This window comes from Protopterus annectens, chromosome 9.part0, assembly GCF_019279795.1.
Source record: "Protopterus annectens isolate FY-2018-M chromosome 9.part0, PAN1.0, whole genome shotgun sequence".
In the NCBI taxonomy this organism is placed as follows: Eukaryota; Metazoa; Chordata; order Ceratodontiformes; family Protopteridae; genus Protopterus; species Protopterus annectens.
The window spans coordinates 1,440,041,746-1,440,066,415 of record NC_056743.1 but is presented as its reverse complement, the minus strand read 5'-3'; the positions used below and the strand labels follow the sequence as shown (position 1 = coordinate 1,440,066,415).

The 24,670-nt window shown below is 39.9% G+C and overlaps 1 protein-coding gene across 2 annotated transcripts in view; it reads right to left on the bottom strand.

Annotated features, from left to right (window-relative positions):
• The window catches only part of TGOLN2 (trans-golgi network protein 2), a 345,331-nt gene extending 339,235 nt beyond the window's left edge, over window positions 1-6,096 (bottom strand). Inside the window, exon 1 of one of the 2 annotated variants that reach the window (XM_044084401.1) lies at window positions 5,897-6,096. In XM_044084401.1, the coding sequence (XP_043940336.1) occupies window positions 5,897-5,948 (52 nt within the window). In that variant the 5' untranslated portion in view covers window positions 5,949-6,096. The remainder of the gene's footprint in view (window positions 1-5,896) is intronic. The other variant, XM_044084399.1, reaches the window with a different exon arrangement.
• Between the last annotated feature and the right edge of the window lie 18,574 nt (window positions 6,097-24,670).

Sequence of the window (24,670 nt, the reverse complement as noted above, 5' to 3'; positions counted from 1 at the left end):
TATTATGATTCTTGTTTGTGTGTATGCCTCATTATGGAGCTCGTGTCTGGATGTGTGTGCATTTCTGATGTGTGTCATCAGCCATGGCTCCAGTGCGTAATCAGCATCCCCCACTAGATGGCCATATGGGAATTTCCCACTGGCAAATCTCTGGTACACCTGCATCAGATGCCAGATGAGGGAATCGTAACAGCTCCCAGGGCTTCCAGCACACACATTCATTATAATGCCCTGGGCATCGCACACAACCTGGCAGTTAATGGAGGGGAAGCCCTTGTGGTTTATATAGACCCTGCCCTGCTCATGGGGTGGTGTTTTATTTGTATGTGCGTTCAGTCTATAGCACCAACTACTTCAGGGTATTCTGCTATTTGGTGGAAGTGACGCATATTGCTGGCCAATGTCTCACAGATGTTGAGGAAATATATGTGCTCACCGGCATGTGCTGACATGGCATCCAGGAACTGGTGGAGTACTCTGGATGCCGATGCCTGTGAGATCCCCATGATATCCCCAGTTGGCCTTTGGAAGGTACCTGTGGCTAGTATTCTTAAGCCTACACATACCTTGGTTTCCACTGGGATGGGTTCCCCTCTGTCGGTTCTGTGTGCGAGGCATGGCATGCACAGCTCAACAATTTGCTGTAGGAGGTCCCTGTCCACCCTGTAGCATTCCACTATCTCCAGCTCATGTAGCCCGTGGTAGGTTTCCCTGGGTCTGTACACTCTTCTCCTCCTCCCTGTGGGTTGGTTGTCAGCATTCACATCCTCACCACCCTCAGCCTCTTGCACATGCTGGTTTATGATAGCAAAAGCAGCCCCTAACATTTTTTCTCTTTCGTTCATTTTGTAAAATGTCCCCGTTCGCATGCACCATTGGTGCAGAGTTTTTGGAAAATTACAAGAGGGAAAGGTGTTTGCATAGTTTATAATGGTGTGTTGGGCTGGGCTGCTGCCTGTGTAACTGGCTGGTTCTGAGACACTTCACCTGCCAGCTATGCTAGTTCACCTTGATTACCTTCCTACTGCTGTTTCCCTTCTTATTGCCTTCCTGTTTAAGCCCTCAGGCACGCCACCCAAATAGAGTGCTCAGATGTTACCAGAGCTGCTATTTCTGGGTTTAACATTTTTTTCTCTTGTTTAAAAGAAGGTGCGAGCCACGCATACCCATTTAGGCAGAGGAAAGAGTGCTTGGCAGCTCTGACACACCTCCTTCCTTAGCTGTGCTAAGCTGAGGGCAAACCCGGGCCACAGAGCTCCAATAGGCTTATAGCATGCCCGACACACCCCCTTATGATGTCAGCTAACTCTAAGGCTTACACCATGGAATTCATATTCCTACACGGTTGAGTACTGCCTAGCATTGAAGGGATATCTGTGATTCAGTATCATTACTTTAATTTGCATAGGATTGCCTGCTAATGGATAGTTACATCTCTGACACTGAGAATTCCCTCTTAGCAACCACTATTTACTGGCTATGTTGTCTTCTGCCTGCATTGACTATGATGGCAATATTGTGATTTTTGGCCAGAAAGCTAATTTCAGGCTTATTTTTTTTTTTTTATTTCCATGACTATCCCGTTTGCACGCCACTCCCCTATGCTTAAACGGCCGAAATCGGCCACAAAAAAATAAAGGTTTATTTTTATTATTTTTATATTACTTTTCCTATATTTGGCCTTTAGCATGTCTAACCTTCTAATACATGCACTTCTACGAGCTGACATGCCTCCTTTTTGCAGTTTGCAGAAATGTACTCTGTTACTAACACAGTACATTACTGCACACTACACTTGTCCTGCACGGACTTGTGCCTGCTTCCTGGATCGCTAAATCACCTCATTTGCATGGTTTTTACCAGCAAATGAGGCGATTTGCATACAGGGGCTCTGTCCATGCAGTAACAGTGCAGAAGCACTCGTGCACATCCCGGGAGCTTGTTCCTGGATCGCTCAGCGGACATATTGCATGCAGGCGCTCCGGCAGTAGTCCTGCGTGCCATGCAAGGCTTCCTGAATCAGGGGGATTGTATTCTACATGAACTGACTTAGTTGGTCAAGGGACTTTTTCTATATAAAACAACTGAACGGTGGTGTTCTGTTTAGTACCTGAGGTGGGAAAGCTTGCACAGTTGGCTATATGAATAGGCATCTTATGCCCCGTGATCATGTTCCTAAGGATTCCTGTAACTCTTGCTTTTGTTGGATTACTGGGTGAACATGGGATGCGTGCTCATCAAGTGCATGTCTACAGTCTAACTGTTCAATACCTTCTCAACGACGTAAGAAAATCTTTAGTCATGACACGAAGAAGGGTATTCGGTTTACAATACATTACACACAAAAATTTAAAAAATTAATTAACCAATATCACCATACCATATCAGCATTTCCAGTCTCACAATGAATTAACTAATTCCCCTTGCTCTGATATTTTTTTCTTTTGTAGTCTGTCCATTAAGGCAATTACACAATCAAACTTACTGATTCTCCTTACACATGCCTTTGACGCCCCACTCCCCGAAGCTGCACATCCTTACAATTTCACCCAGGTCATGCCACTATTGTACCTGCTATGTCTGATCACATGTGAGATGTCTGACACAAGTATCTGTCCTCTCAGCTCAAAGACAGCTGTAGGACTAGTTCACCTCCCACAACTGTGACAAATACCAGTGTTAACACAATTCTTTCTTCTAGCTTCTAATTTCATTGCTCTGGGTTCCCAAAATATAATGTGCCAGTTCATCTCCTAAAATACAATACATGCCAGATTTAGACTCATCACACTAGCGACTGGCATTCTTATGTGCACTCACTAATGTGTGATTCTGTAGATCTGACTAATAGCTGACACTGCAGTATCTTGGTGGATTTCTCCTTTCCCCGAGACACATAGCAATCTCAAATTTGGTATCTCTCTCTAAATGTATACAGAGCGAGGTGTGTATAAGGAATAGAACCCACGTTGTGGAATGCAGGGAGCAATTCAATGTAAAAATGCTTTACTACTTGTTTTAAGTATGTTCAATGTGGCTTCTTTTTGACAACTGCTCTCTTTTGAGATCACACTTCTTGCTAATTGCAACAAAGTTAATTTTAACTACGCATACCCAAGTTGCACATGTCAAAATTCACTACACTTTTGTTTCCTCATCGTTCAGCTGAGGTCAAGAAGTTCCTTATACCACCACACCCACCCTTATGCAATCCTGGACATCTCATAAATACCCTACTATGTTGCGCTTCCTTAAAGCACTGTCTGTAGCAACAGCTATGAGAAAAAAAAGAGGATCAAGGTAAACATGATTTACAGGAATTACCAAGAGAGATAACCAGTTTTCCACCCTACCATGGTAAAAAACGATGGAGGTATGCAATGTAAACAACAAATTACTATTCTGCAATCTCATATCACATTATGCAAAGCATACGGTGTTGTCATCACCCAAAGGCAAATAATGACATTTGTATGTCCTACTGCATCGTTACAACACCTGGAGATACTAGATCTTAATTATAGTCTACTTTATGCTCAAACTACTGTGTAAGCGTATGGTGTTTGGGGAAGGAAGGCACACGACTGGGTTAAAAAAAGCAATGCAGAAGCCTTCCAAAACAAGTTTGGCAATTGTTTACAACAGGAATATCAGTATGTGTTTGAACTGTGTGTCTGTGTTTATGTACGGGACACTAAATTGTGACACAAAGGAGCAAACAGTAACATCACAATACGAACGTACTTACACCAAATGGAAATCGATGCTCAGAGTTGGTTCACAACAACAAAAAATACACTGAACCCACAGATATTGCTAACATTCTGGCTGACAGGTTCAGTGCAAATTTCTCGCCTCCTTCACCCCCAAAAGAAGAAATACATATCCCAGCTGAATGTAATCTCCCTGTCATCTCAGATATCCAAGTGAGAACCGCCCTAAACAAAGCAAAAAACACAACATCAATGGGACCCGACGGTATCCCGGGGTGAGTGTTACGTGAACTCCAAGAGGAGCTAAACCCACACATAAAAATGCTATTTAACCTTAGCCTTACTTCGGGATATGTACCTGAACACTGGCATACAGCAACAGTGGTCCCACTCCACAAGGGGGGTGCCTCTACAGACCCTGGAAACTACCGCCCCATAAGCTTAACTAGCCTGGTCTGCAAAGCTATGGAAAGAATCATTATGGAACTCATAAACAGAAACATAGGGGACCTACAGACACTTGATCCCACCCAGTTCGGCTTTGTAAAGGGCAGATCCTGCCTTTTAAACCTGGTTGACTTTTTCGAAACAGTCACTAGAGCCATTGATGAGGGCAAAGCAGTCCATACAGCATACCTGGACTTGGCTAAGGCCTTCGACACAATACCCCATTCAGGCATCATAGATAAGCTAAACAGCTTAAAAGTAAACTCTTATGTCACTAGATGGGTTGCAAACTGGCTAAAGGACAGAACCCATAAAGTTAAAATCGTTGGAGCAATGTCAGACTCAAAGCCAGTTACAAGTGGTGTCCCACAGGGATCTGTCCTGGGACCCCTCTTGTTCGGCATTTATTTCTCAGATGTTAAAGTAAACATGGGAGGGCTGTGGCTGACAAAGTTCGCAGATGACTGCAAACTAGGTGCCATAGTCGACACACCAGCAGACACACACATCCTACAAAAAGGCCTCACTGAAACGGACAACTGGTGCCGTAGCCACGGCCTTAAACTAAATGCCAAAAAATGTATAGTCATCCCTTTTGGAAAAAACAAAGTACCCACAAATTATCACAGACAGCAACCCACTGAGTATGGAAAAAGTAATCAGAGACCTAGGGACCCAAGTAGACATCGACCTCTCATTTGATACCCACATTGCCAAAGTGGTTAGAAAAACATTCTACCTTGCACACCTCATCATGAAGGGATTCACATCCAGATCCAAGGATGTCATTGTACCCCTATATTCCTCCCTCATCAGACCCATGATTGAGTACAATGCCCCATTTGGTATGTACCTCACCCGGCACTTGCAACAGCTGGAGAGACCACAAAAGGATCAAGGGTCTCCAACATATGTCTTATTCCGCTAGACTAAAGAAATTTCAGCTCTATTCAGTAGCATACCGCCTGCTCAGAGGTGATCTCTGCCTGACGTACAAGGCCATGTCCAATCAGGATCTGACGGACATGCGCCACCTCAAAAAATCCAAATCCATCAGGACCACAAGAGCTAAAGACTTAAACCTCAGCACAAGTATGAATATAACATGCTGGAGGGATAGATTCATAACCCAGAGGCTTCCCATGCTTTGGAACAGGATCCCAGTTCGTATTAGGCAGAGCCCCTCACTGACACTCTTCAAGAGAAATCTTGATGAGTGGATGGGAGATCGTAAGTTTACCCCAGGGGTCACATCTGTGTCACTGCTAGAAAGGGGCACAGTAAACTAATTCTATTATATACGGGGACCTTCATTGTGTCACTACTAGACAGAGGCACAGTATTCTAGATTTATTCTGCACATTTTTGTACCATTTCATGGGGTGGCAAAAGCCACATCACTATGGCTAGGCTTATAAATGCCCCAAGGCAGATAGCCTAGTACTATACTATGAAACTATGACTACAACGCAACAGACATGAATCTGAGAAATAAACATATGTATCACGCTTGTTCTGCAAACTGTGATTGCAAACTCTAACTACAAATAAAGCACGGGTATGGGGCTTGCCTTCACAAACAGATAACTCACAGAACAGTCATCGTAAATAAATCAGCAACCAAAATAAGTTATTCAACAAACAACGTGTCCAACGACTACACAAAACTATTTCGACTATACAGTCATCTACAACACAATTTAGGTGTGCGTTCATTTCAGCTTTCTTGGACTCACCTGAAACCAAGCAAAGCAACGTGGCAAGCAGAAACCCGAAAGTGATCTTCATGATTCCAACAGTGGCTTTTATGTTGCTTTTATTACACCACAGTTATTTAGCCTACTTTACCATAAAGATGGTATACCAATATGTAGGACCTTACTTCCGTGAATATAATCTTCGGGCTGACTTCCTACTATTACTACTGCCAACGTAGGGCGACTTAAAGACGTTGCCTGGAGTTTAAGGCGGTACAATGCCGAAGCAAACACCAATGAGCAACATGACTATAATCGCGACGGCGCCTGCATTTGCGCATAACCAATACACTGGAAATAATTGACAAAGCCCTGGAAAATGAAACATGTTGAAAACAGTGTGACCGCATCAAAGCGGCCTCGGTACCATTTAAGATTTAGGTAACGATGATCCTTATTTTCGTGGTCAGAAGTAAGCATATTCATAGTTATATAATAATAATAAAATGGCCACAACAATTATTGTGCCAGAGTTATTATTAGATGGCAATCAAATAAATAAATGCCAATGCCCAGAATGATTACTAAATGTGTGCATATCTCTTAACTGTCTTTGACGTTGCAGAGCGGACGTCCTTGATTTTTGCTTCATATGTGTTGACAGTCCCTTGTATTTTTCATTAATATTATTTTCTCATCAGTTACTGGGGATTACAGTAAGTCAATAGTGCCACGTATTAAAGTTTCAGAGTACTTAGTACTCAGTCAGACAAAGCATGCTGTTGCAAAAACCGATGTTCTATTACATTTGTAGTATATAATATTTTCCCTGATTTTGGGCCTCTAGCCCCTCATTATTTTTGGCTTTGTCCGTAATATTTTGAAAAAAAGTGCTGAGTTATGAATGTGTGCAAACTGCAGGACTTGGAAGGAAACCATTTTGGCTGGTATTCCAACCAGCAAATGCCTCGTAAAAAATAAGAGTCAGCCCCTGAAAAGCAGCTCAGCCAATAGCAGTGACTGAAGGGGTCTGTGTGAAACCATACAATCACACAAAGTGAAATCCCACTTCACAAAGGCGGTGCCTTCACCGACCCTGGAAATTACCGTGCCATCAGTTTGACAAGCCTGATCTGCAAAGCTATGGAGAGGATCATAATGGAACTCATAAATAAAGACATAGGGGACTTGCAGACTTTGGATCCAACCCAGTTTGGCTTTGTCAAAGGCAGATCATGCCTTTTAAACTTGGTTGACTTTTTCGAAACAGTCACCAAGGCCATTGATGAGGGAAAGGCAGTCCACACAGCCTACCTCGACCTGGCAAAGGCTTTCATAGGTTCATACTAGGCTATCTGCCCTAGGGCATTTATAAGCCTAGCCAGAGTGTGTGTGGCTTTCACCACCCCTTAGGATGAGAATACTATACCCATTAGTTTGCTGTGCCTCTGTCCAGCAGTAATACAGAGATGATTCCCGGGGTACAACACAATACCCCACTCAGGTATCATTGAAAAACTCATCAGCTTAAATGTAAACCCATACGTCACAAAATGGGTTGCAAACTGGCTAAGTGACAGAACCCACAGGGTCAGAGTTTCTGGCGCCATGTCAGACTCAAAGCCTGTCACAAGTGGTGTCCCGCAGGGCTCAGTCCTGGGCCCACTCTTCGGCATCTACTTTTCAGAAGTACAAGCAAACACAGGAGGGTTATGGCTGACAAAGTTTGCAGATGACTGCAAACTGGGCGCCATAGTCGAGAACACATCTGACACAGATATCCTTCAGAAGGGTCTTATAGAAACGGATAACTGGTGCCAGAACCATGGCCATGAACCATGAAGTTAAACGCCAAAAAATGCATAGTCATACCCTTCGGGAAAAACAAGGTTACCCCTAGCTACCATATAGGTGGCAATCCACTAAGCACAGAAGAGGTTATCAGGGATCTGGGGACCCAGGTTGACAGTAACCTTTCGTTTGACACTCACGTTGCCAAAGTAGTTAGGAAGACCTTCTACATTGCCCACCTGATCATGAAGGGATTCGCATCTAGATCAAGGGAGGTCATCGTCCCCTGTACTCATCACTCATCAGACCAATGATTGAGTACAATGCCCCATTCGGAATGTATCTGACCCGACACCTGCAGCAAATGGAAAGGCCCCAAAAGTTCCTCACCAAAAGGATAAAGGGACTCAAAAATATGTCTTATGCTGCCCGACTGAAGGAACTCCAGCTCTATTCAGTCACTTACCGCCTGCTCAGAGGTGACCTGTGCCTGACATACAAGGCCATGTCCAACCCTGATTTGATGAACATGCTTCACCTCAAAAAATCTAGATCCCTCAGAACTACAAGGGCGGGAGACTTAAACCTTGACACGGTTATTAATAGGACGTGCTGGAGGGACAGATTCATCGCCCAGAGACTCCCTATGCTGTGGAACAAAATCCCGGTACATGTGAGGCAGAGCACCTCGCTGGCTTTGTTCAAGAGAAATCTTGACCAATGGATGGGAGATCGCAGATATACCCCAGGGATTACCTCAGTGTCACTGCTTGACAGAGGCACAGCAAAATAATGGGCATAGTATCCTTCAAACTAAAGGGGTGGCGAAAGCCACAAAACTCTGGGCTAGGCTTATAAATGCCCTTGGGCAGATAGCCTAGTATGAACCTATCAATATTTGAGTCTACGAACTTGGTCCCCAGCCTGTCTCCTAATCAATAAATCACAAAAGAGACCACCTCTTTGTTGGTGCTCCAAACCACAGCTGTGGCCAAAACATGCCTGATTTTTAGGGGTCTGTAGTGAAAAGCAATATGAAGCTGCAGAAATGTGTGTGCGTGTAGTTTTCTCATTTGTAAGTGACAGGGTGAATTAGGGGCATATATTTAGGTTTAGGTGGCAGAGCATTTACAAGGTACCTCTTTCCAGGAGGGTCATAGGTGCTAGTTCAGGGGCAACTTCAATTCTCCTATCCATTGGTCAAGCTTGTATTTGTATAGGGTCAGATTCATGGATGCAAAGCCAGTTCCACAGTAGGCATAGTCTCTGAGAGATATACCTGTGTCTCCAACATGTTCTATTTATGTTGCAAATGAGGATTAGGTCCTTTGATCTGTTTTTCCTAATTCTGTTAGACTTGTGGATGTGCACTAAGTCCATCAGTTCTGGATCTGATGACACCTTGTATGCCAGATGTAGATCACCTTTCCCCGGTCTACTGGAGACTGAGTACAAAAATAAAGTTTTGAGGTGGTCTCCATATTTCATGTGGCTTGCACGTTGTATTTTTTGTGAGGAACCTCTGGGGGTGTTCCAGCTGTTGCAGATGCCTGATTAGGTACATAACAAAGGGAGCATTATACTCAATGACTGGCCTAATGAGGGCTAAGTACAGTGGAATAATGACATATTTTGACATGGATACCATACTTTTGCTTTTAAGTTGATAATATAGATAGATTTCTGCATAACAGTTGGTACTTGATGATCAAAGTCCAAGTCATTGTCCACATATGGTCTCATGTCCCTAGCCACTTTGTCTACTGTTCTTAGGGGTATATTATGTATGCGGTAATTCCCAGAGATGGCCAGCTTTCCAAAGGATGCTATTATAAATTTTGGCATTCGGTTTTAGACCACCACTCTGGCACCAATTATTAGATTGCAAAAACCTCTTAGATGATATTAGTGTCCCTGTGACATTTTGTGATTCTGTCAAGCTTGCATTTGTCCAAACCTGGTCAGCCAGAGTCCTTTAATGTTAACTTTGTCTTCAGAAAAGTAGATGCCAAGAGGTATGGCCTCAGCATCGAGTCCTGGCAGACAATTCTAGTGACCGACCTTTTTGTGAAGGTAGAGTCCTCTATCCCAACTTCCTGTGACCTATCTGTGAGCCAGTTGCTATCCAGTGGGTGACATAGGGGTTTACTCCTAGTTTTGTGAATGTGACTACTATGGCTGAAAGGGGAATAGTGTCTAATGCTTTGACCAGGTCAAGATAGGCGGTGTATACCATTTTTCCATCATCTATAGCTTTGGTGACTTTCTTAAAAAAAGTCCAACAGGTTGAGTAGACATGATCTGCTCTTGATGAAACCAAACTGTGTTGGATCCAGTATCTGAACATTTCCTATGTCTTTATTTATAATATCTATTATAATTCTTTCCATGGCTTTATATATGAGACTACGCAGACTCATGGGTCTGTAGTTACCTGAGTCAATAGATGGCCTTCCTTTGTGCAGAGGGGTAAGTGTTGCAGTCCACCATTTGTTAGCCACAAATCTAGTTTGAAGGATAATGTTAAAGAGTGAGGGCTTGATAGGCCACATTTCATGCTTTTTGGGAGGCATCCTGGAATAGTATTAGAACCCACTGATGCAGTATGTTTTGCATTGGTGAGTGCAGTTAGGACTTGATCAATAGTGATAGTTAGGAGAATTATGGTCTAGGGTGTCTTCTGAGAGATGCCAGGGGGAAGCAGGTTGAAAATGAAGCTAAATCTATCAACCAATATGCTTGCTATACCCACTGGCTTTGTAGAGGTGGTTCCATTTATAATTAGCTCAGCACACTGTTGTGCATTACCTTTCAGTTTGCCGACATAGCTGAATAAGGCCTTATCATTGTCCTTTGCCTGAGAGGCTACCTTTACATCAGATTTGGCTTTGGTGGCCTTAATAAGACTCCTGACTTGCTTATTTAGATTGATGAAGAGTCTCTTGCTTGGTGGGTGTTACATGTCCAAGTTTTGCCGTGGTGTTCCTCCTTTTGTTATACAGCTTGTTTTTGGGATTTCACCAGGGTGGCTTGCTCTTAGAGTTAGTCCTATGCTTATTCCGGAGGGTACAGCTGCCTCAGTTTAGCTGTTTACATGATCGTACAGGGTATCTGTGAACAATTCTGCATAGACAGCAGAGTTCACATGGTTTGAAGAGGGCCTGAACTTTTGACAGGGTATCACTTGGTAGAAGGAGGTTCCATTTGGAATAATTCCTAAATGTTTGTGAGTTATACAGAGTCACAGGTTTTAATTTAAATTCAAGGAGACAGCTTTATCATCCAGCCTGACAAGTGAGGACATTACACACAGACAGTTGCAAAGTTCCTGGATCATGTCAAGGATGTTGGCACCCATAGCAAGTGTCTAACTAGCTGGTCCATAGCATTTTTATTGATAAAGTCCAGAAATCTCTGGATCTGTGTATTGAAAGTTATGCATGTTTCCCAGTTTACAGTCAGATAGTTAAAATCACTCAGGAATTTAGTGTTGAGTTCATTACAGGGTGACCCCAGTTCCTTTAAGTATGCAGTATCGGCATTCTGGCTCATAGTGGGGGACCTATAGCTTGTAATGAAATGGTATCAGACTTTGATTATGGTGAAATGGACACGGTAGGTAGCATTGTTAGTGACACTATAGGTAACACATTCACCTCTGGTACAGAAGGATGTTGGCTCTATTCCCACACCAGTAAGATGGATTGTTGAGACTGCAGAGCAGTATAAAGGGGACTGCTGCACTCCTGAGTGTGTTGTCCTTCAGATGAGACATTAAACCAAGGTCCTATCTGTTTGAGTTGATGGTAGCTCAGTGGATGTCAAAGATCCCATGGCACCTATTGAAAAGACTATGAGAAATTCCATGATGCCCTGACCAAATTTCCTATAGCAGTATAAATATCACCTCAGATCTCTCCTAAAAAGAGGTCACTAGTCTAGTGGGACTAACCAGATCAACAAAGAAAAAAAAAATGGAGAATGTCTTAAAATCATACTGCTTGACATGTCCTGGGGTGTGGCTGTTTTTAATGAATATTAAGATACCTCCACATTTTGTCCCTTCTTATGCAGTAGCTGGTCTAAATATGTGGAAGACATTATAACCTTGCACTGATGGAGTGCTCATGTCTCATAACTACACAGATGCCTATGTTCCCGGAGTGAGGAGAGTGTGCAGGGAGTGGAGGTTTTTGTTTAGACTCCTGGGATTGAGCAGTAATACTTTAGCTTATTCTAGGTTGATTTAGCTATACTGGAAGGTTTATCAGATACATCACCAGACCACCCCACTGATGAAGTCCCTAAGAAGAGGACATGCAAAAGGAGATACCTAGATTCCCTTCGGGTATCTATCATCGAAGACATGAACTTTGATGAAGGGAAGGGGTTCCCCAGATCTCCACCTGATGGTGTCTCCTTTAGCGAGATCATGGAACTTCTTAGATATTTGGATGGTCTTCTGAAACACCTTCTTAGAGGGAGATAGTGTTTCTGGAGGCTCTTGGGGCTGACTCACCTATGTCTTCGGTGGCCCTTCCGGCTGCTGAGTGGATCTACCATATCTCACGTCGAGTATGGAAGGAGCTGAATACTACAGAACCCATACCTAGGAGGCCAGATGAGGTTCAGTGGAGCAAGGGAGTCCCATTAGATGCCATTGTGGTGGCAGCAGCCACTAATAGGGAGCTTGCAGAACAGAGCTCATCTGTCCATCCCTTAATAGGCAGTCCAGGGCCTTGAACAGATTTGGCAAGTGCATTTATGCCTTGGCAACCTTTGCTCTTCAGTTGCAGAATTATTTGGCACCACTTCACCAGGTTACAAAGGGATTTGACCAAGGAGCTTTCCAAAGCTCTTCCAGGGTCCATGTCTGTGGAGGACCAGAAAAAGGTTTCTTCACACCTGGCCACCCTTCAGTCTATTTCCAACGCATCCATGAGGCTGATCTATCATGTATCCAAAGAGCTGTGGGGTCAGGCATTGTATTCTGGAAGCATGCCTGGATGCACCTGTGTGATTTTATGGAGCTCTTCAAGTCTTCATTCATTAATGCTCCTTTTTGATGGATCATATTTTTTGGCCCCAAAGTTAAGGAAACACTCTCCAGAAGTTTGTAAGACAGAAAGATCCTGTTTACCGATCCAACTTCCTTCTCCTGGAATCGACGAGGTGGCAAAAAGATTGGTTTCATAAGTCCCAAGGGGCTTTCCAGGACTCACAAGGATATAGTTCTTCTTGACCCAGAGGGGAGAACTCTAATGGAAGACACTGCCCTCGTGGCAGGGGTGGTCTGCATAACCAGGTCTTCAGATATACCTTTTCTGATAAGCTCTACCAGTGTATCTGAAGGGTTGCCCAACTGCTGTACTCTGGAGGCATTCTGGGGTTGCTTATCTCTGCACTCATAAGTCTGAGCATCCATCATAAAAGACATTTAGGGGCAAAAAAATCATATCCAGAGGTTATTTCATACAATTTTCCCAAATTCCTCAAAAATAAAAAAAAAATGAAAAAGATTCCTGATGCTCCACCCCAACTAGTTGTTTAACAAACTAACTATTCCCATATTGTCTTCCCTTGACAAGATCTATTTGTTTTGCAACTCCTCAGGCCAAATGTGCACTGCCACCATCATGGGAAAGAACTCTAACTCCATTATGGAAGCCTGTTTGCTTTCCTACACCATCTCCTTAGGCCACTGTTCTGCAAACCATTTTGACTGCAAATATCCCACAAAATCATTGCCCCCCCCCCCCCCCCCCGTATCTGTGAACATACCTCTCAACTCCTTAGCACAAGAAATCTGGACAAATAATGGTGGGTATAAAAGCTCAAAATAAGGACATATTTTAAATATTGCTCTTACAAACTTAGAAAGTTGAGAGAATAACAGGTTTTATATTACCATGCATTTTATGAAGGATATGAGGTTAAATACTCAAATGTCTGTCATTACTTAGTGATGCCAGTTATCAATGATTTGCCAGAAAACCACAAAATTTATGAGCAACAGACAAAAAATATGAGGTAAACGTTTGGACATTCTTCAGAAATCTGGACAGTTGAAAGGTATGTCTGGGAACCCTTGGCATTCACAGTTCAAGGTTTTCTTTTGCCACAACAAATCCCCATTGAACTCTTTTAAAATTTCCTGCCACAACCCCAACATCTCCTGCATCTCTTTACTGACCTTTACTCTGGTGTATCTTAGTACAGCATCTACCTTTCACTACCAACCTCTGCATAAAGGATCTCTCATTGTCAATGACTCCATATGAAAAGCTTTTCAAACATGCCAGCCTCTGTAAATCCCTCAACATTATTTTCTTCATTACCTTTGCCAAAACTACTTTACATTATCTAGAGGTAAATCAGCTACCCCTTTCACTGTCTGAAGCTCAATGCCTTAGAAGGGGGTGGGGTGCTATTGAGTCCAGAGCAAGGTGCTGGACTAGTCCATGTTCTTCATACCAGGTCAGCATTAAAGGTTCATTTTTTCATTGTAGAAGGGACCAAACTGATTGTTTAACTTGAGCTTATGTTGTCTGATTACATGCTGAAATGTTGCAAAATAGTGCTGGCAAGTACTGCAGTCATGATGGATGAGAAACTTGATTACATTTTTGGCCACTTAGAAAACTCAAATGTAATTATGGATGCTATAAAGCAGGATGTTTCAGTGATGCAAGCTGAGACTGACAAGGTGTAGTGGGTGGTGCAGGCAAAGGAGCAAAATATAAAGCTCTCCAAAGCAACGACTTCCTTTCAAAGCAGAAGAGGTGCAGCATTTAAAACTTAAGTTGGATTTATTAATTTCAAACAGGAACACCAAGAGGTGAGAGACAGGAGAGAGAGAGAGAGAATGTAGGAATAAATGGGCCATGAGAAGGTATGGATAGGAACAATCCAGTTAGATCTGTGGAGGACCTGGGAAGCAGTCTGTTCCAGCAGATGAGATAGATGGATTATCTAGACACTCAGACTCATAGGGAGCACGGAGTGGAAAAGTGCAGAATGGTGGCAGCAAGTCTGTACATTTTTTGTTAAAGTGTCACAATTACACACTCAGAGAGTATGTTTTGAGACAGGTGAAGTATTATTGATGGCTGACCAAACAGTCAGGATAATTGAGGACTACCTTAAAACTGTGGATAAGTAAAAGGTGCAAGGGCTTCTGACAAAGGAATATTTTGAGAAGGCAAGGGCTATAGACAGATACATTAATATATCCAGCCAGACTGAAAAAAATTGGAAAGGACTGACTCATTGGGCTAATACAAAAAAAGAAGAACAGAAGATGCTTTTTATTTATTTATTTTTTTGAGGTGGTGAGAGGAAGGAACGTGTGGTGAAGGAATGAGTAGGTGCAGGTTAATAACTCATGCACTGAGCATGGTGTAATAAAGACTGTTTCCAATCAAGCCATGTTACATGATATACCGCTCACTTTGTAAAATAAAGCCGGACATTTTAATATTAAGTTCTAACCACAGTCATGCATAACTGCAGTATAGTCAGTACATGCAACTGCAATCTACATGCATACACTAAATATTTTAGCAATGAATTACAGAAGCTGGATACTGTGAAGACCAAAAAGTATTTATTTTAAAACAAGTGTTATAAAGTATGAAACTGCATAAGTAAATGCTAATAAATGCTGTATCTGCACCATCATCTCTGCCCCATAGCAGCTGGCTGCTAGTTCAGCACTACAACTCAATCAGCATGTTATGGAACTCCTTGCAAGAGAAGTGCAAGTTGCAAAAAACACACCAGTTGAAAGAATTGGAAATGAGTGGAGTGGTTCTGACTACTTTCCAGTCAAGGCAAACCACACAAGAACCAGAATGCGCTACCACACAGTCAGGCAAACACTACAAAGCAACCACAACTGTGAATAAATAACACCCTGGACACATCACAACTAAAAGGAGTAAATGAGAAATGGAAAAACTTATGCATTAGCATTCATTAAAAATATGTAGGATAAGCAACAGAATACCAGCAGACTCATGGACTCTTCCCAACTTACTTCTGATGAATTGAACTTTTCAGGGATTTTTCTGTTCTTCCTGCAGCCTTTCACTGGAAAGGATCTGTCCCTCACTATTCCTGTCATGTAAGGGCTGTTCTGACCCCAGCTTCCTCTTTGTACTCCCCTGCCCCCTCACCTTCCTCACATATATCCTGTCCTGCACTACCATTTGTTATCTTTGCTTATTTCCCCAAGGCAAAATCACTGGGCATTTTATTTCTCAGCCCATTTACCCTCTACGGTAAGAACCTGTACCATGCATACTTGTGACCAGCATCTATTTTTTTATTAGTTACAAGCTTGTCTTTTCTAGTGGTTATAGAATCACACACACGCACGCACACACACACACGTACGTACGCACACATGCGTACACACACATGCACACACACGCACATGCACATGCACACACACATGCACGCAAAAAAACAATCAAAATAATGGAATTACAATATAATGTTAGCACAAGTGGTGACTTCAAAGCAAAGAAGGCTGGGCTTGCTGAAATATGGTGGGGCTTCTTCAGAGCATGTCAAGTCTGCATTTAGCACTGGTCATACACCACAGAAAATATTCGGTAACTATACTGCAGCAGTAAGGTATTTAAAATGGTTGTACTTGAAATATACAAATGACTCAGTAAGGCATAGATAGAAGCTGCTGAAACAGAGCATTTAAAATAAAATAGTGACAAGTAGCTGTCTGCTGCCACACATTATTTGAAATGAACTTTTCCCCAAACTTTGCAAATCTTTAGAATACTTTAAGTTTTACTGTCCTCCAACATTTTAAGTTAATTCTTAAACAAATGGCCAGATTAATTAGTGCCTACACTAAGTGTATACAATCTGTATTTCAAAACAATACTACCACATTTTTTGTGTTTTCTAGTCACTCAAAAGAATTTCACTAAGTGTACATGTAGTCTGTACTTTGTGGTAACCTTTATGAATCCCCTTGATATTTAAGGCTGCAATTAAATCAGTAGGAAAACTAAAATTAGGAAGAAAAAGGTGTGAGTTATGCTTGTCTTGTCTGTTCACTTAGAATGGTGCACACTTAGTGCATGTGTTAATGAATCCCAGGGGAAAACTTTTCAATTGGTTTTGCAGAACTTAATAAAACACAAACAATATTCTTAAAAAAAAATATATATATATATATATATATATATATATATATATATATATAAACAAAACTGTTTTATTTAAAATGTATATAAATCACTTTTTGTTTAAACAAGCATAAGATAAGCATCCATCTTGGAACTCCTTTCTTAAATGAAATAAATTCATGGCAGAAAATTACCTGTGGTTTGTGTTTAAAATTTGTTTCCTTTTATATTTCTTAATAAATGGCTTTTGTGTTTTTGTAGCATTTATTTTGTATAGCGAAGCTGGAACTTCTATATTTATGCCCATACCTGTCAACCTCTTTCAGCAAGAAATCTGGACAAAGCCATAAATAATGGGGGGACAGAGGTCCACAAATTGGGACACTTTTTAAATATTGCTATTACAAACTTAGAAAGTGGATAGAATAACATGTTTTTCATTACCATGAATTTTCTGAAGGGTATTAAACCCGAAACTCATATGTCTGCCATTATTTCCCAACTTCAACCCTGAATGATTTGCTAGAAAAAAAATACAATTTTATGGGGAAAAGACTAAAAATATGAGGCAAAAATCTGGATAGTCTGTGAAAATCTGTATAGTTGAGAGGTATTCGAGAAAATACCCTTAGCTGACTGTCTAATGTTCCAGTATCCCATGTAAACAATGTTAACCATACATCATAGTTGATGTTCATATTTAAATTAAGGATGTGTATCTGACTCTTCCACACAATAAAATATAAACCCTTGTGGATCCCAAATTGAATCCCTTCCCAGATTCAGAATCAGAAGACAAGAACTAACAATCTTGTTTGCACAGAAATGTTATAGATAGATAGCTAGATTGATCGATCAATAGATAGATAGATAGATGTGGGTGCAGATGCTTAGGTCAACAGTGTATGTGGTCAGCAATTTTTAGTCTCCTTTTCATTGACTAAACAGATGGTTGACAGGTGTGCAAGACTGCACAATTCTCAGTGTTTGGGAGTATTCCCTTGCCCTGATTTTGTGCAGTCTCAGAGTTAGGATGTATAATTAGCAAGGGGTGTACAGTGGGCATTGCCCCCCTATAAAATTTTTTTTTTTTTAGTTTTTGCATGCACCAAGGCTATTTTTCGGTGCATGTGTAATATTGTGGTGACATTCACAGACTGCTAGTGCATATACTTGCTTGTTTAACAGTGGTTCTCAAGGTTTCCATTTCTCATTTATCCTTTTAGTTTTGATGTGTCCAGGGTATGTTATTTAGTCCCAGTTGTGGCTGCTTTGTAGTGTTTGCCTGAGTGTGTGGTTTTGTGGATACCATTTTACATGTTGACAAATGCAAATGTTAATGTAACTTTTGACAGCCATATATATGTGTGATTTTAGTATGTAGTGAATATGATGTTTGAAAAATTCACATTTGATTGGGGCATGATGTGTATGTCTTAGTTTCATTTATTTTATTTGTTTCATATTGATAACCAGGTAGTTTTGCTGGCCTTCAGAACTTTTTTAGCCATGACCCAGGCCCATCCAGGAAAAAGAAATACAGTTGCAGAGGTACAGACTTAAGAAACTAACAAAAGTGTACAACATACATATAAGAGCAGATTAGTGTACAATGAGAAGGTTGAAACTTTAATGGGGAGGAGACAATGCATACGGTGGGTTAAGTGTATACACAGTAGGCTAGGCAAGCATAATTAATCATTGTTTTGTTAGCATGTACAGGTGGAATCTTTGATCAGGTGCTCTTTTAGTTCATTCTTCATTGAAGGCAGAGTCTGTTGTCTCCTTATCTCAGTAGGGCAGTGATTCCATGTTGATGAGACTATGTTTGTCAATGCACATTCTATTATGATAAGTTGAAGCAGGGTTGAATCAGAGTTATTAGGTCATCATAATTGTCTCTAAGGGAATACATAAATGTGATCCCTAATTATAAGTTTAGATCTTACAGGAGGAAAAGTAGCCTTGACTGATAATTTTAAAAAAGTAACCAAAAGTAGAACACCAACTCACACCAAAAGATATCTGCGACTAAACCCAGTAACAATAAAGGCTCTCCTCCGTATACAAAAGGCAATAGTAGTTGTATTCTCTCCGATATTTCTGGATACTGGCAATAAATCCAATAAGACGAAGATATAAATGCAGTTTATTAACGTAACATAAACACAACCAGATTAAGCACTTTCATCTCCTTCACGGAAACTTCATCAGAATCTGTCTTTGTACAAAACAAACAACACTTAAATACCATTCTAATATCAATCATTAATTCCCCATTGGCTGGCCATTTTATTGCTACAATTTTTAACCATTACTGGTACAGTGTAAAAACAATATATGCATACTACAATAGAATGCATATACAAGGCAAGAAAACTATACTTTATATATACAAACTGGAAATGTGTACAAACTAATATTATATTTTTAAAAATATATTTCTTGTATATTTTTTTATTATATAAATTGTGTTTTATCTCATGTGGATAGAAACAATGTACCTGTTACAATTATATATGTGTGTGTGTAGCACCTGACACCCTTGAATTTATACCAGTTACAACTATTAAAATGTTTTAAAATGTTTTAAAATTCATATAAGTATTTAAATAATTGCAAATAATATTTATAGAATGAATAGAATATCAACAGATACTAACATACATAAAAAATGTATGTATATGTTGCTAAAAAATACATATTTTAAAAAACACATATGTAAAAAACATATATAAACATATTTAAAAACCACTAATTCTTGTAACAAAAACAAAATTTTTTTTATATGTAACAAAAACAAAAAATTATTATAAACATGGAGTATGAAATACTTTTATCTTCTCTAAAGAATATAATATGCACTTTTATAAAACATTTGTAAAATTACTATTACTAATGGTGTCATTTAGGGTCTTCAGCAAGTAGTTTGAGGGCTGGGCTAATAGAAATATGGTCATTTAGACCATAACTACCACATGCATCTAATCTTAATTGCCAAATCATCTCTCTAAACTCAAGTCTAGTTTCCCAGTCTCCACCTCTCTCGTGCATCCTTACTTCTTCTAATATCCAAAATTTAAAATCAGCTTCATTACATGTCTGTGTGTGTCTAAAAAGTGCATTATTTTCATTCTTTTTACTAATATCACGCATATGCTCATATATGCGTACCCTAAGATTACGTTCTGTTTTACCAATATAATACTTCCAACATTTCTTACAATAACTTAAATATGCAACCCCTTTTGTATAGCAACTATTGTATTTATTTCCTTTCAAAGTCATATTTATACTGGGAATGTCCAACTCTTTCGTTCCTGCTATAAATGGGCATTGCACACATCTACCACATTTGAAAGTACCATATTTAACACATGTTCCACCAGTAGTTATATTTTTATTTTTCCTCTTTTCTAAAATATTTTACAAATTTTTATTCCTTCTAAAACTATATCTAAGTGGTTGTTGAAACACATCTACTCTTGTAGGTATGGTTTGAATATCTCCCAAGTATCATTTATACACTTCTTTATCCATCCTATACCATAGTGGTGGGTCAAAATTAAGTAGGGCAGCTGGCCATCCTTACATTCATCATCATGGTTTCTTTTTGTCATTCCAATAGTCCTACTATTGGTAAGTAGAGGTTTATATAACGTTCCCCATCTATCATACACAAACTTTTTAATGGGTTGAATCATATTGTCTGGGTACCCCCTTTCCTTGAACATCCTATGGAGTTTTTCCATTTCTTTCACTAGGTCTTCCCTATCTGATGTCATCCTGGCTGCCCTAATCATCTGCCCCTTTACTATATTCTTTTTAAAATGGTAAGGGTGGTCACTATGGAAGTGTAGATAAGAATTTGAATGACAATCTTTCCTATAAATTCTAGATTTATATTTATTATTAACATGATCTTTCATAAGCATAACATCAAGATAGTGAATTTCATTTAGACCAGTATCATATGTGAATTTTAAAAACTCTGTACTATTATTAATATAATCAATAAATTCCATAATCTCCTCTTCTGGTCCATCCCTTAAAATAAAAATGTCATCTAAAAATCTGTAATACCCTGTAATATATTGGTAAAACACAGAATTAAAAATATATTGTTTTTCCCCAATATAACATAATAATATTCGCATAAATGGGTGCACAGGCGGACCCCATGGCCACGCCATCCAATTGGTGATATAGTTCTCCTTGAAAATAAATATAATTGTATTTCAATACTAATTCCATATTCTCTAAAACTAATTTAAATTCATCCGTAGTTAAAAATCCCATATCTGTCAACATATTTTCGAACCAGACTAAACCTACTGCATGTGGTATGACTGAAAATAAATCTTTGACATCCACAGTAATAAAAATTATATTATCCTTATATGTACTAGAACCTATTTTGTTAAAAAAATCCCAAGAGTCTATCAAAATATGAGAAAAATTGTTATATAACATCTCAGAGTTAGGATGTATAATTAGCAAGGGGTGTGCAGTGGGGGTTGTCCCCCCTATAAAAAATGTTTTTTTTTTTTTTTTTTAGTTTTTGCATGCACCAAGGCTATTTTTCGGTGCATGTGTAATATTGTGGTGACATTCACAGACTGCTAGTGCATATACTTGCTTGTTTAACAGTGGTTCTCAAGGTTTCCATTTCTCATTTATCCTTTTAGTTTTGATGTGTCCAGGGTATGTTATTTAGTCCCAGTTGTGGCTGCTTTGTAGTGTTTGCCTGAGTGTGTGGTGTTGTGGATACCATTTTATATGTTGACAAATGCAAATGTTAATGTAACTTTTGACAGCCATATATATATATATATATATGTGTGATTTTAGTATGTACTGAATATGATGTTTGAAAAATTCACATTTGATTGGGGCATGATGTGTATGTCTTAGTTTCATTTATTTTATTTGTTTCAGTTTGATAACCAGGTAGTTTTGCTGGCCTTCAGAACTTTTTTAGCCATGACCCAGGCCCATCCAGGAAAAAGAAATACAGTTGCAGAGGTACAGACTTAAGAAACTAACAAAAGTGTACAACATACATATAAGAGCAGATTAGTGTACAATGAGAAGGTTGAAACTTTAATGGGGAGGAGACAATGCATACGGTGGGTTAAGTGTATACACAGTAGGCTAGGCAAGCATAATTAATCATTGTTTTGTTAGCATGTACAGGTGGAATCTTTGATCAGGTGCTCTTTTAGTTCATTCTTCATTGAAGGCAGAGTCTGTTGTCTCCTTATCTCAGTAGGGCAGTGATTCCATGTTGATGAGACTATGTTTGTCAATGCACATTCTATTATGATAAGTTGAAGCAGGGTTGAATATAGCAATAACCCATGCCTGGGTGAGGGAAATGCAGGATTTACCCAAGGTTGGCATGGTTTGGTCCCGAGAGCAAAGCCCGAGGGATCAAACAAAGACAACCGTGGGTAAATCCCGCATTACCCACACCCAGAAGTGGGTTATTGCTATTATACTATGACATTATTTAAGAAAATAAATAATTACTTTTCTTAAATAATGGCATTGTATAATGCCTCTTTGCTGCCCTTCCGCAACTGGCTGGTATCAGCGGCAGTTCTGATGTACTGCGCATGCCTACGCAGTACATCAGAGCTGTGGCCAAAAGCAATGGAAAAAACAAGATCTCCGTTGCTTTTTACTGTTTCGCTATGTTAAATGGGTTTAACATAGCGAGACAGCTTTAAAATAAGCAGACTTACATGTCTTCGTTAGTACCCAAAATATTGCACAAATAATATGTTGCACAGACCAAAATCAGACAGATTTTAGATTGCATGGAATGCTAACTTGGCATTGTTAATATTACACATAAGAAATAAGATCATACTTTCATAGAATTATTGCATATGTTTGTGAATTACTTCAGCGCTGTAACTCCAGACCTCCATGACCAGCATGGTGTATGTTATTACTGGAGTTCAGGCATCTGATGGCTTGTGGAAAAAAGTTTCTATTAAATCTGGTGGTTTTGCAACATAAGCAACGGTATCTCCTGCCTGAAGACAAACACGAGAACAGACCATGGGCAGGGTGAGTGCAGTCTTTGACTATTTTCATGGCTCTGCTGAATCACCAAGCAGAGAGTAAAACCTGGATAGATGGGAGAGTGGACCTGATAATTCTATTATGATAAGTTGAAGCAGGGTTGAATATAGCAATAACCCACGCACGGACCGTTGCTTATTTTAAAGCTGTCTCGCTATGTTAAACCCATTTAACATAGCGAAACAGTAAAAAGCAATGGAGATCTTGCTTTCTCCGTTGCTTTTTTTTTTAAACCTGTCTCGCTATGTTAAATGGGTTTAACATAGCGAGACAGCTTTAAAATAAACAACGGAGATCTCCGTTGCTTATTTTAAAGCTGTCTCGCTATGTTAAACCCATTTAACATAGTGAGACAGGTTTAAAAAAAGCAACGGAGAAAGCAAGATCGCCGTTGCTTTTTACACACTGTGTCGCTATGTTAAAGGAGTTTAACATAGTGAGACAGCTTTAAAAAAAGCAACGGAGATCTCCGTTGCTTTTTCTAAACCTGTGTCGCTATGTTAAACTCTTTTAACATAGCGAGACAGCGTTTTAAAAGAGACTTATAATAATGGAAAAAGTCCGGGCGACCGGACCTTTCTCCATTAGTATAAGTCGATTTATAATGTGCACGCTGGCTAATCAGCATGCACGTTTTGGAATATTAATGGGGGGACATGGTATAATCAGGGTTATTAGGTCATCATAATTGTCTTATAAATGTGATCCTTAATTATAAGTTTAGATCTTAGAGGAGGAAAAGTAGCATTGACTGATAATTTTAAAAAAAGTATTGTGCTAAAAAATAAGCTTGCCCTTTCTTTTAGTGGTAATCAGTTGAAATTTCTTAAGAGATGACAGTGGTGGGTGTGGGCATCTGCATGTAGGACAAATCTGCATATTTCCTTTTCTCCCATATGGATTTTATGCCTATTGGAGAAGGAGTGGATAGCTAATATTGGAAGCCTGCATTCTAGTTTAGGGATGCATTCCTTGCTATTGTCCATTCTTTGCAGAGGGAGATAATGTGGGAGATTCTGTAGCATAATTTTTACCACTTTGTTAGTGTGTTGAGAGAAGTATAAGGTAAGGACACAGATGATGCTACGGTATGTTTGCTCGGAAATTGGGAATAACATTTTTCTTATTATTTCATGGAGTTTTTAGGTATGAGCATAGAGTGAGATTGGATTAATTTGGGTTAACCAGGAGCTTTTTATTGTGGTGCCAGGTGCAGTTTGGAGAAAAAGGTCTGGAGTTTTGTTGCAGATTGGTAGCTGAAGGGCTACAGTCAGGAGTAGAAGGTAATTTGCATACATAATGACAATAAGATTTGGTGGGCTACAGTTAAATCAATGATAAAAAGGAAAAAATAGTAGGGGACTAAGGATAGAGCTTTGTGGGACTCCTTTGATAAGGGTTTCAGTGTCAGAAAGGTTGTTGTTGGAAATATCTGTAAAGTCTGGTTTTGATGATAGCTCTTTGTTCCAAATTTGAGTTTGGTTAGTTTATTGAAGAGAACAGGGTGATTCACGGTGTCAAAGGCTCTTGTTATGTCTATAAAAAAGTACTCCTGTAATTTGAAATTCATTCTTGTGATTAAAGATAATGATAGTTGCTATGTAGAGTGCAGTCATGTGCTAAATGAGATGTGGAAGCTAGTCTGTGCATCATCATAGTTTCATAGGTAAGTACTAGGCTATTGGGCCTGGAGCCTTTACAAGCCTAGCCCATAGACGTGCCCTGGCATTGTGCCGCCTGACGTTAGTTCCCACTTCAGTGCTGTTTCATTGTC